This window comes from Musa acuminata, chromosome BXJ1-11, assembly GCF_036884655.1.
Source record: "Musa acuminata AAA Group cultivar baxijiao chromosome BXJ1-11, Cavendish_Baxijiao_AAA, whole genome shotgun sequence".
NCBI classification, from domain to species: Eukaryota; Viridiplantae; Streptophyta; class Magnoliopsida; order Zingiberales; family Musaceae; genus Musa; species Musa acuminata.
Window position 1 is genome coordinate 18,585,315 of NC_088337.1, and position 11,623 is coordinate 18,596,937.

The 11,623-nt window shown below is 36.1% G+C and overlaps 1 protein-coding gene across 1 annotated transcript; it reads right to left on the bottom strand.

The window, feature by feature from the left end:
• Positions 1-3,645: 3,645 nt before the first annotated feature.
• On the bottom strand, positions 3,646-8,773 carry LOC135597233 (NADH dehydrogenase [ubiquinone] iron-sulfur protein 4, mitochondrial-like). Its single transcript, XM_065089929.1, has 5 exons — positions 8,482-8,773; positions 6,717-6,805; positions 5,504-5,633; positions 4,076-4,105; positions 3,646-3,881 (listed from the first exon to the last, which is right to left on the bottom strand). Exons 1-5 carry the CDS (start codon positions 8,647-8,649, stop codon positions 3,828-3,830), a joined length of 471 nt encoding a protein of 156 aa, XP_064946001.1. The 5' UTR covers positions 8,650-8,773; the 3' UTR covers positions 3,646-3,827.
• Between the last annotated feature and the right edge of the window lie 2,850 nt (positions 8,774-11,623).

Here is an 11,623-nt window from a genome sequence, read left to right on the forward strand (position 1 = left end):
TAAATTTGCATCAATTGAATTTGATACCTCCTCTCCAATGGCTATTAGTGCATAATGAGCAACTTGCTCGGTGTTGGGCTCCTCTTCTTCGGATGCGCTTGAGTCATCCCATGTTGCTTTGAGCATTTTCTTCTTTGGTGTGTTCTCTTCTTGGCTTGGGGACATTCACTTTTATAGTGTCTCGGCTTTTTGCATTCATAGCAAATTACTTGGTCTTTCTTGGGTTCAAATTTATTTTTAGCATCATTTTTAAATTTATTTTTTTAATAATTTTTTTTAATTTTCTTGTTAAAAGTGCCAAGTCATCGTCAAAGTCCTCATCACCTGATCTTTCTCTTAAGTGGTCTTCTCGAGTTCTAGGTGTAATATCCTTCCTGTTCTTTGGAAGGGTGTCCTCATGCTCTTCATGAGCTTTGCATGTTATTTTATAGGTCATTAGTGACCTAATTAATTCTTCAAAAGGAAAGTTGTTTAAATCTTTGGTTTCTTGAATGGCCGTGACTTTAGAGTCCCAACTCTTTGGAAGGGATTTTAAAAATTTATTAACGAGCTCGAAATCCAAAAAACCTCTACCGAGTCCTTTCAGACCATTGATGACATCCGTAAAACGGGTGTATATGTCTCTTATGGTCTCACTCAGTTTCATTCGAAATAGTTCATAAGAATGTACTAAAAGGTTAATTTTTGACTCTTTCATTCTGCTTGTGCCTTCATGAGTCACTTCGAGTGTGTGCCAAATATCAAAAGTCGTTTCATAAATCGAAACACGATTGAACTCATTTTTATCTAGTGAACAAAATAAGGCATTCATAGCCTTGGCATTTAACATGAAAGTCTTATTCTCTAACTCATTCCAATCGTTCATTGGAAGAGAAGACTTTTGAAAACCATTTTCAACAATGTTCTAAAGTTCAAAATCCATAGAAATAAGAAAGATCCTCATTCGAGTCTTCCAATATGTGTAATCCGTCCCATTGAATATGGGCGGACGTGTAATTGGGTGACCCTCTTGGTTCCCGGCAAATGTCATCTCTCTTGGGTTTTAATCGAACTGAGAGTGAACCTTGCTTTGCTTTGATACCAATTGTTAGGATCAAGCGCGCACTAAGAGGAGGAGGAGGAGGAGGAGGGGGGGGGGGGGGGTTGAGGGTTGGGGTTGGGGAGCGGGGTGAATTAGTGTAGCGGAAAACTTTCATGATTTCAAAAACCTTGTTTCGATTAAAGCTGATTCAACTCAATTCGTTTCGGAAGGAATTTGAGCTTGAAGTCTAAAGTGAAAATGTAAGAGAAAACTAAGGTGATTTGCAGTAGTGTAAATCATAAAAACGTAGATTTCGTAAAGTCTTCGTAGAAAGCTATAGTGAAATTCTACAATCATCAAGTGCATTCCTGATATATTAGCCTAGGTGACTTTATTATTTGGAAGGCGGAAGTCAAAGACTAATCTTAAGCAAACAAGCCATCAACTTGTTCTTCAGAGACACCACTGATATATTCAGATCAAACTATAACAAGTTAAGCACATAACACAACTAAATTAGAGCATTAATTTGGTGGTGCCATCTAGCAATGATATATTGATTTAAGTTAGTGGATGGAGCTTTGCCAAATGCACTCACCATAGGAATTTCATCCTATCAAGCTAGATAACTTAAACTCGTCCATTGTGAATGACATCAAGTAATCATCACAAACCATCAGGTATCATATCAGATTGGATCCGACATAATTATCGAAACAATATGCCTATCGAAAGCCGAGGTGACAATGATAGCTCACACATGTAAATAAATATATTAATAAATTCATCATAGGGCCTAACTATATATATAATAACAGGAATCCTAAATGATATAACTATGCTGAATTGATCAACACACAAGTTTGGCAACGGTGGTTAAATCAGCCAAAGTGCTCATTTGATGACAACGTGGACACATTGACTCAAAGTGCTCCTTCGATATCAGCATAACTAAATCGGCTCAAAGTACTCCTTTGATGATAATATAATCAAATTTGCCTAAAGCGCTCCTTTAGTGATAACATGACTAAATGGATCTAAAATACATTTTCGATGATAACACGATTGAATGACCCAAAGTACTCTTTTGAATCGACCTAAAGCGCTCATCCAACAACAATGAGTTGAATTAAACAAAAATTTATCCCACGTGAATAAACCATCGATGTGATTTTACTCTTCATGATCGATAGTCAAATAAATATTATATTATGCCCCGACTCTAATAAGTAAAGAAAATTGCTAAGACCCCCTTATGGATGAACTTGTATGCACATCAAGGTAAGATGGGGAGCATGTGATATAGGTATAATGATGCAAGAAGGCAATCGAAACTATATCACCAAGTGGCCGACACCCCCTTCTTATATTGTCAACACTCCATCGTTAGATAACTGATATCTCAACATACTGACATTATATTACTCTCCATACATGATGACCCATTCATAATTGCACCAAGCTCTCTAGATTTAACTTATATGATCACAACTAACACTAGAAACATATAACCATTCCTGACATTAAACCATGATCTTAATTTTAACTATCCTAAAAGGCTCCTTTAAGTATATTCTCCATGCTGGACTCTCTCTTAATGCATGCACTCGACCCTAGCATCCAGTCTAATTCATCGACTCAAAAGCTTACTTAGGCTTCAGAGGAGAGTTTTGCGGGGTTCGATGTAATTCCACAAGAAACAATCTCAGAACCTCTTTGCTTGACAATTCACACTTAGACAAATATGCAATAAGAACTCAGTTGGCTTTGAATCAACATACTAATCAACATAACCAGAATCTATTTTAACCGGTATGTTTTTAGATAGATTCGATAAACGGAAATATTTTAATTTATTTTCGAGTGTAATGAATTAACTTCCACCAAACGATATCAAATTTTCATGAGTTAGTTGGAACATGATTCTAATAAGGATTTTAGTGAAATTTTTTAGTGATTTTATGATAATAAAATTGACACATTTTTGGTAGATTATGCAAACAAAGTGTATTTTAGTTATTTTTATGATGTTAAGAAAATTAAATATCAAATTTAGTATGATTTTGTTTTTGGATGGGTTATATGAACGAGTATATTTCAAATTATTTGCAAGTGTAACAAGCCAATTTCAACCAAACTATCTTAGACTTTTGTAAAATACTAAAATTCTAATTTTATTTTATTTTTGAGTGTAACAATATCAACCTCAACCAAACTATATCAACGTTTCACAATTATAATAGAACAAGATTACAAGGATCATACATTTTTCTTTTCATTTTATGATAAAATTAGAATAACTTCCATCAAAGTTAACATGTTTTTGGATGAACAAATATATTTTAGTTTATTTTCTAATATATCAAATATTTTTCCAGATATATTATAAAAAGGAGGACGAGAGCAAAAAAGTGGACGACAAGCTTTAAGAAATTTTGAATTAGTCCATTGACCCAAACATGTTAAAAAAACTTATGAAAAATATTATTAAGATTAAAGACTAATTTTTTTAAAAAAAGACACCATCTCGTAATCTGATAATTTTTTAATAAAGAAATCATCTTCGATAAAAAGTAATTACGAGAGACATTAGTGAGAGGAAGGGTTAGATAGCAGAGAAAATATAGAGGTAAATGAGTTTGCAGTTATATTTTACTGTGAAAAACCAATGTTTACTTGCATGTTTGATTTGGACGCCATTATTGTGGACACATGGCAGACCACAAACCGGACTACTACAATGACAAAGAGCAGGACCTTGAAATTTTGCCCGTCTCCCAGCATCAAGGAAATAATACAACTACCGTTATTCGGTTTTGGGTGGACCCTTCCACTTGAAATTGTCTGAATAGGATTTGGGCTGCACAACGAGAAAAATAATTAGGAAGAAATGAGAGATCACAATCTCATACAACACAAAGGCAGACAGCATCTAACTTTCCGAAAAAATGATCTATGCAAATAGAACATTCAAAAGTTTCAACAATCTTTTAAATCTTTTAAACATCAATCTGTTCGACCAATTGAATATTGCTCGAGTGAAGAATAGCAAACCTTTAAAAGAGGTGTGTGAGGCTTTCTCACCTGCACAAAGAATTGAGGAAACATCACATAATTATAAAGATAAATCAAACCTAGCATATTCACTGCAAATACCTAAAGGTAATAACAACAAAAAGGAAAGTTTAAATTTATAATACCTTGAGAGAAATATTCATTTGCAACCTAGAAAGGATTTGAAAGTTGCTGCTTATGAAAACAAAAGTATTCTCATCTTATGTTGCTGATACAGAATAAATTTCCCCATGTATCAAAGAATATTCTATTCTTCTTTATTTAAGAGTTTCCAACAGATCACTCAACTATCACTGAAATACATTTGAAATGAAGAATAACAACAACATCCAGTTATTTCCTGGTTGCTGACAATGGATTTCCCAGCCATAGCAAAACAGTGGGGAATAATCAAGAAATGGGAAGTAAACAAGAATCTGAGTATTACAAAAGAGAACCTTGATCAAAGAGTTCTAAATAACATATTGAATTATTGTCAAAAGAACTACAAAGTCAAGAGATGCAAATAGAATTTCTTTTTCAATCAGACCGACCCCTAGGTTTCCATGGAACACAATAGTATTGTTTGTACCACTATCTTCATCAATAGCTGATCGAGCAGATTCCATCCAACTATGTGATAACAATAACTTCAAGCAAATCTAAGAAATTTCCAACCACTATTGATCAACTCAACAGATGCCAACTGATCTGACCAATTTTGGCTAATCATAAATTGAAAAAAACCAGTCCCGAAAGGTCAAGTGCTAGTGTCAACCAGAAAATATGAATCTGCAGATCCAGCCAATCCAAACATATCCCATTCCCAAAGTTCATGCTGATACTCAACACAATCCCAGTGTTTCCATCCTTTAGGTATGAATACAGATGGCTAAGGGCTTTGACCACACACAGGATGATCACAGTATGTGAAGGAATAAGCTTCTGAATGCAAATCTTAGAAAATGATTGCCTGTGGCATCAATCTAGTGGAGCCTTCTGTGAAACATTTTCATACATCAGATAATTTTAAAGGAGAATGGTACAACCTCATGGCAAAATAGACTTCATTATCTCCATAAATGAAAGCCTTTTTCAAAAGGTTTGTGAATGAGCAAGGATAAATTGATTCAGATTAAAAACTAATATAAAAAAACAGGATGATAGTAGGATAATGTGTTTGAACAACTGCACTAACTCCATACACCCTACAACTTAGAAAATCATACCAATATTGCCAAGCACCAGAACAACCAATTATCATTACAAGCAACTAGGTGTTGGATTTCCATTTAACATGGTTAAGCATACTTCATCAAACCAACTTCCTTTTCACCACTATGGACAAATATCAAAGTGAAATATACAATACTATTGCTGCAGGTTTTCAACTGTAACAGATAAAAAACTGAGATTGAGTGACCATACCACATAATCCCATCCATACTTCTCAGCAAATGCTTTTGCACCTTCTTCACTGTCAAAGGCTAAACCTGCATCACCTACATTGGCATAGGGGTCTCCAGTGGAAGTCCAGCCCATCAATGGATTTTCCCACCTGATGTATAAATGTCAGTATCAACAAGAAACTCCTCAAGTCACATTAATCCCTACTTTATGATATTAAATTATCTTTGAAGTTTGAAGATGGGCAGAGAATAAGCAAGAAAATATGTGTTAAGAAAAGTCAAAATAAAATCTAGGCTAGAGCGATAATGAATTTAGACCCTTGGAAAGGTGTAATAAACCTCAAGCCTTCTATCAACTTCAATCCGATGGCAAATCCCAATTTTTTCATAACACACATCTAACGATTCATTACAAGTCAGTTTACTCGAGAATAAGTAGAGATTTAAGTTGGCAGTCTTTCAATGTTTTGTTGCAATATACAACAGATGAAATATTGCCAGATTCAGTACAAATCAAAAGTAAAAAACACAATGTTGACTATAAGAAGAAAGAGCTCGTATGCACCAACCGTAAACAATTATAACAGAATTGATGTCATACATCCCAATACAGATTTGATTTCTAAAACATTCATATTGAACAATTTAGGAGATAAGGTGCTGGGTACAGGTGGGATCCTATATAACCTATGTATTGGCAAACCTAAAGCATGCTACAGAGAAAGCAAACATGGAGCATGGACAAGCCCTACTTGTGCCAGAGATAGCCATGACAAAGGTAACTTGACATGACAGAGTAGTTGATAAGACACCATAGCCTAAGTGGCTTATTGGTAGCATAGTCTAAATCCTTGGGAAAGACCAAAGTCTTCACATGCCTTCTAATTTTTTCATGGACTCGCAACATTTTACAAGCTCATTCACACTTGATGACTAAGAAATAAGATTAATAAAAAGAACCATTAATGATGGAACCCCACAATTTTCATTTGCACTCATATGGTTAAGATTAAGTTACTTTCATGAGGTCTATATGAAAAGAAAATATATAAATTATTAAAAAAAAGAGAGTATAATAAATCAGTTGAAAGATTCCCATGAAGAATTCAGGTACTCTGCTAGTCAATGCTTTTTTCTTTCAAGTAGACAATGCAGTTGAATGATACCCATCCCCATATCATCTTTTAGTAATAAAGAACACAGCCAATGAATAAAGCAGTAGAGAGTCATACTTTTGGGTTGACACAAAATTGATTTTCCACTTTCCGACTTTTCCGGAACCTTGCTGGGTAGCAGTCCGAGCTGGTGAATATATTATGACCTGCATGTGCATATAAATAAGTTCTGTTTGCTCCAGATAAAGAAACAAGAACCAAGAGACAAAGCTTGAAGGAGTAATCCATGCAGCTAACCAATGCCTACAAAACTGCAGAACATTCACAAACTGTTCAAATCTTATATGGCTATTGTTTTATAGTCCTTAAGCTCCAATTCTCGATGCAATCCTACATTCCTACACAAAAAATACAGAAGTGTTCAACTTTGAGTACAACGTAGGGCATGATTGTCAAATTTATCCAAAACTGCTAAGTTGAAGCATCCCAAATGTACAGAACTAACATGAATCTGCAATCTCTCATCACTTGTATTCAGAAAAAATAGTTAACCTATTAATGACAAGACCTTGGCTGCATAATTCATTGAAAATTCATTATATATTAAAAATTACTGGACTCCAATGTAATTTAGGGTAACTAATAGTGATAATATGTTAACTTTTCTATTTTTCTGGAGCTTCTGCAATAATTTCTCATCACAATAATTGGTGTTGTATTACTTCTTACACAAAAACAAGTCAATAAATAGTTGTATTCCCAAATATTTGGGTTCGCTACATGAATATTTTCTCACCAGTGAGCCATATATAAGGCAATATATCTAGTTAAATTAAGAGCATGCAAATATCTTTTTATTGTTTTAGTAGAAACTACAAACAAAGAATTCAATACACTTAATTTACGAGGATATGGATGTTTATAGAAGGCAGCAAAAGGTCCATGTAGCTTATCCCAAATTGTTGGGACATTATGGTTTTATTATTATTGTTGTTGATCTTCTTAATTCTCTTTATGATTTAAGGAGTATCCTATGATAATGCAACCCCTCAATGTCACTCCTTACTTTATCCATCACTTATTCAATGAACAATATTTTCATCAAAATCACCCTCCTGTTGAACTGTGAACAATATCCAGGACAGTTAAAGCTTCTACTTACAAGAATTTCTTGTTCATCCATCTTAATTTCACTCTTCACTCCATTCTTAGTTTTACTGAATTTACATTCTATATACATGATCTTGCAACCACTTAAATCTACTTAATCTAAAACCTTCTGTTTCCATGATTTGTCTCAATGATTCAGGTTTAGGAAAATTTATGTTCAACTCTCATCAAATAGAATAATATCGTTACAAGTTTCTTGCAACTTCCAAGGCCAACACAACAACAAACCCTCTTTCCTTTCCTCCTCCTTACTGTCATCATATCCTTATCTACTTTTGCACAGTCCTCCACCTGCTTAATGGTTCAACATCACCGCGCTCCAGTATTCCCCCAACACCAATACGCCGCTCCATTTAAATTTCAAGATTCTATAAACTATGCTTTTGTATCAGAAATCTAACTAAATTAGGTCAACAAAACCAACCTCAAGAACACCGGTTCGAAATCACATAAAACGGCCTAGGACCTGCAGAAACCTCTTTGGTACTTTCTAATTTACGAAATCTCAGAACAGTTTATACAGAAAACAAACGAACGGAACAAACAAACGAAAAACCCTAATCTCGAACTTCCGGAATTTCTCGATAATAAATGCATTTTTCCTCGAGATTTATCTACGAATTCCATTACTTTTTGAAAGACCAACCAAGGAATAAAGATCCAATGAATTAAAATATTAGAAAAAAGGAGGAAGATCAAAACGGATCGGTACCCGGCGCCGGAGGTGCTCTCGAGGAACGCCGGAAACGATTCCGATCTCGCCGGGCCTGAGTTCGACGAGGGCGTCCGACGCGAGCAATCTCGTTTGGGAGAGAGAAACAGAACGGGTGAGAGTAAGGCGAGCCAAAAAGGAGAATGATCGGCGCAGAGGTGCGGCCATCTCTGCCAACGCCGGACGGAGAGAGAGAGAGAGAGAGAGAGAGAGAGAGAGAGGGGAAATGGGGGAGGCGAGAGGACTCGGGCTTCAGCTGTTCGCGAACGATCCCGTTCCCTCTGAGGCCCGTGTCTCTTACGTCTGCAATGAGGGGCCCTTTTGGGCCTATTTGCTTTTGGAGCCAATTTAATTGGACCGTGTGTTGGATCGAGCCACGGAATAGACCAGTACTTGTGGGTTCGGTTCTCGTTCCTTGTTCCTCGGGTTCACGTTATGATGGGCCTATTATATGTAAGGGCATTATGATTAATATAAATAAAATATCCAAGTAATAAACCGGGGTTCAGTTCCCTGGTTTTCCGAGTGTATTGGTTAATCCATTCAGATTTAAAACTATACGTATATTCTATATTTGAAGAAATTAAAAAAGATAAAAATTTTGAGAAAAAAAATCTGACATGATGAGATTTGAGGGTTTTTCATTTTTACTTATTAATGTAAGTTTTTTCTTATTCAACATGCCTTAGCAAAGTGATGGAATGAACGTGCCTTATTAAAGTGATGGAATGAACGTGGTTTGAGTATAGTAAACTTGATGTCAAGATGATAAGGGAAACCGAATGATCATTATAAAAAACTAGATTAGAGGTATCCATTGATAGAGATTAAGAGAGTTCGAGAGATTGGTCCTTTCAGTCAACATACTCAAGTTATTCATGAATGATTTTATAGAGTTATAGAAGGTTACTCGGTCAAATTATAGAGTTATGGAGTCATCCAAAATGTGGATTAGTATAGTTGTTGCTAGGAAATCATGAGCCCGACATCTCGGTAAAAAGTAAAAACAAAATCAGATTTTCTAAAGTCAAGTATTTGGTCATTGTGCAAAATTAGTATGCGAGAAAATCGTTAAACTATAAAACCGCATGTATCATGTTAGAAGTGTTATCTAGGGAGATTGTTATCTAGGGAGATCGTATATCCTCAAAATTTTCAAATCCGATAAAGCAGATGAAGGAGAACTCGCATACATCTCTAGCAGTGATCCACATAATAGACGCAGCGACAATGCTCCTCAAATCATTATGTGATCTCCCTCTTCATGCGTACTGCAAGGCTAACCGGAGCTAAGGTAGAGAGGAGGCTAAGGAGAATAGGAGGGGCGACCATCAGAGTTCTAGCCTATGACCCGTGAGGTTCCTCCTATCTTATCTGTAGGATCCAAACTAAAGGCTCTCTGATATCTCATAACCACACATATCCTCATCATAATTTCTACTATATGTGTGTGACTAGGCCTGCTACCGAACTGACCATGAGTCGATCCTATCAGAACTCTTTCTGATATAATAAATTATTTTTTCTATAATAATTCACTCGACTCATCGACTATGGATGTACTAGGCCACTATATCATACTCCCCAAATGGTATAGGGGATCTAATCCATCGAGTCTGTTTGTCTTCAATTACCATGTGTCTATAGTCCCTCTTCCATTTAATATTTGAGAGACCATAAGTTGGGCATGGTAACTTTAGGCCCATACAGAATCTTGTCCGAGTCTCGCTCTAATTGAATTCTCTTAAAGAATCCTATCTCTCTCAATCTGTACGACTCTAGCTAGAGATTTTGTCTGAGTGAGCATACATGGGATATTCCTCTCACGATACTGAGAATGGATGATCCTCTATTGACACTTAGTTGCCTTTGTAAGGTTGGTTGTCATTCTAGAGAACCAATTTTACTAGATCTGGAACTTCCAAACCTATAAATTTGATGTTAAAGAATGAAGTACTGATACAAGGCATCTTTGATGTCTCAAGTATAAGGACTAGACATACAACTAGGATTTGGACTACAGAATCACTATCTGACGTCAGGTATCATTAACCATCCAGCATTCTATAAGTGGATCAATCAATGAACTCATTCTCTAATGAGCACCTACACTATGTTAGGATTAAGTCGGTACTAAGAGGGGGGGGGGGGGGGTTTGGGTGAATTAGTACTTTCATTAAATCATGTCGATTATGATTCTCTAATGAGCACCTACACTATGTTAGGATTGAGTCGGTACTAAGAGGGGGGGGGGGGGTTTGGGTGAATTAGTACTTTCATTAAATCATGTCGATTATGAAAAACTTTCGTTCGATGAAAAATTATATCGAAATGATGTTAACTTGAAAGCATGCGGAAGCATACGAAAGTGTAGTGAATAAGTAAGTAAAGCAATTTGCAATGAAAATAAAGACCTTAAAGTAAATGAAAATCAAGTTTTATAGTAGTTCGGTCGTCGTGACCTACATCCACTCTCGATTCCTCTTCCATCGAGGCCACCGGCATCTACTTGTTGAATCTCGTATTTTGATGATGAAACCAATTGATAAGTGTTTATGTTTTAATCTACCTTTTGAGTGACGCAGGATGCTTTGATCAGGATGAGACAATTAAAGCAGGAAAAATCATGTTGGGTTGGAGGAAAACATGTTAGAAGATTGGACGTCGAGTTGGTGGATCGGTCGACGTATCGACAGAAGGCTGTTAGGATCGAGAGCACTAAGAGGGGGGGGGGGGGGTGAATTAGTGCAGTGAAAAACTTTCTGCGATTAAAAACGAAAGCTGCGTTCGTTCGATAAAAACTATTTTGATGCAAAAGCCAATTCTAAGATTACTTATGATTAAGTGCAGTTTACGTCTAAACACAGTTTGCGTCTAAGCGCAGTTTACGCAGTTTGCGTCTAAATGCAGTTTGCGTCTAAATGCAGATTGCGTCTCAGCGCAGTTTGCATCTAAGCGCAGTTTGCGTCTAAGCTCAGATTGTGTCTAAGCGCAGTTTGCATCTAAGCACAGTTTGCGTCTAAGCGCAGATTGCTTCTAAGCGCAGTTTGCGTCTAAACACAGTTTGCAGTTATAAATAGAATCAAAACGTAAATGTAAACTGCAATGTAAAGATCGTACAAAAACACCGATTTACGTCTGA

Coding starts and splice junctions, on each gene's coding strand:
- LOC135597233 (XM_065089929.1), bottom strand. CDS start 8,649: ATGGCCGCACCTCTGCGCCGATCATTCTCCTTTTTGGCTCGCCTTACT. Junction 6,806..8,481: donor GAGAGCACCTCCGGCGCCGG/GTACCGATCCGT, acceptor ATGCACATGCAG/GTCATAATATATTCACCAGC. Junction 3,882..4,075: donor CTCACACACCTCTTTTAAAG/GTTTGCTATTCT, acceptor CTCGTTGTGCAG/CCCAAATCCTATTCAGACAA.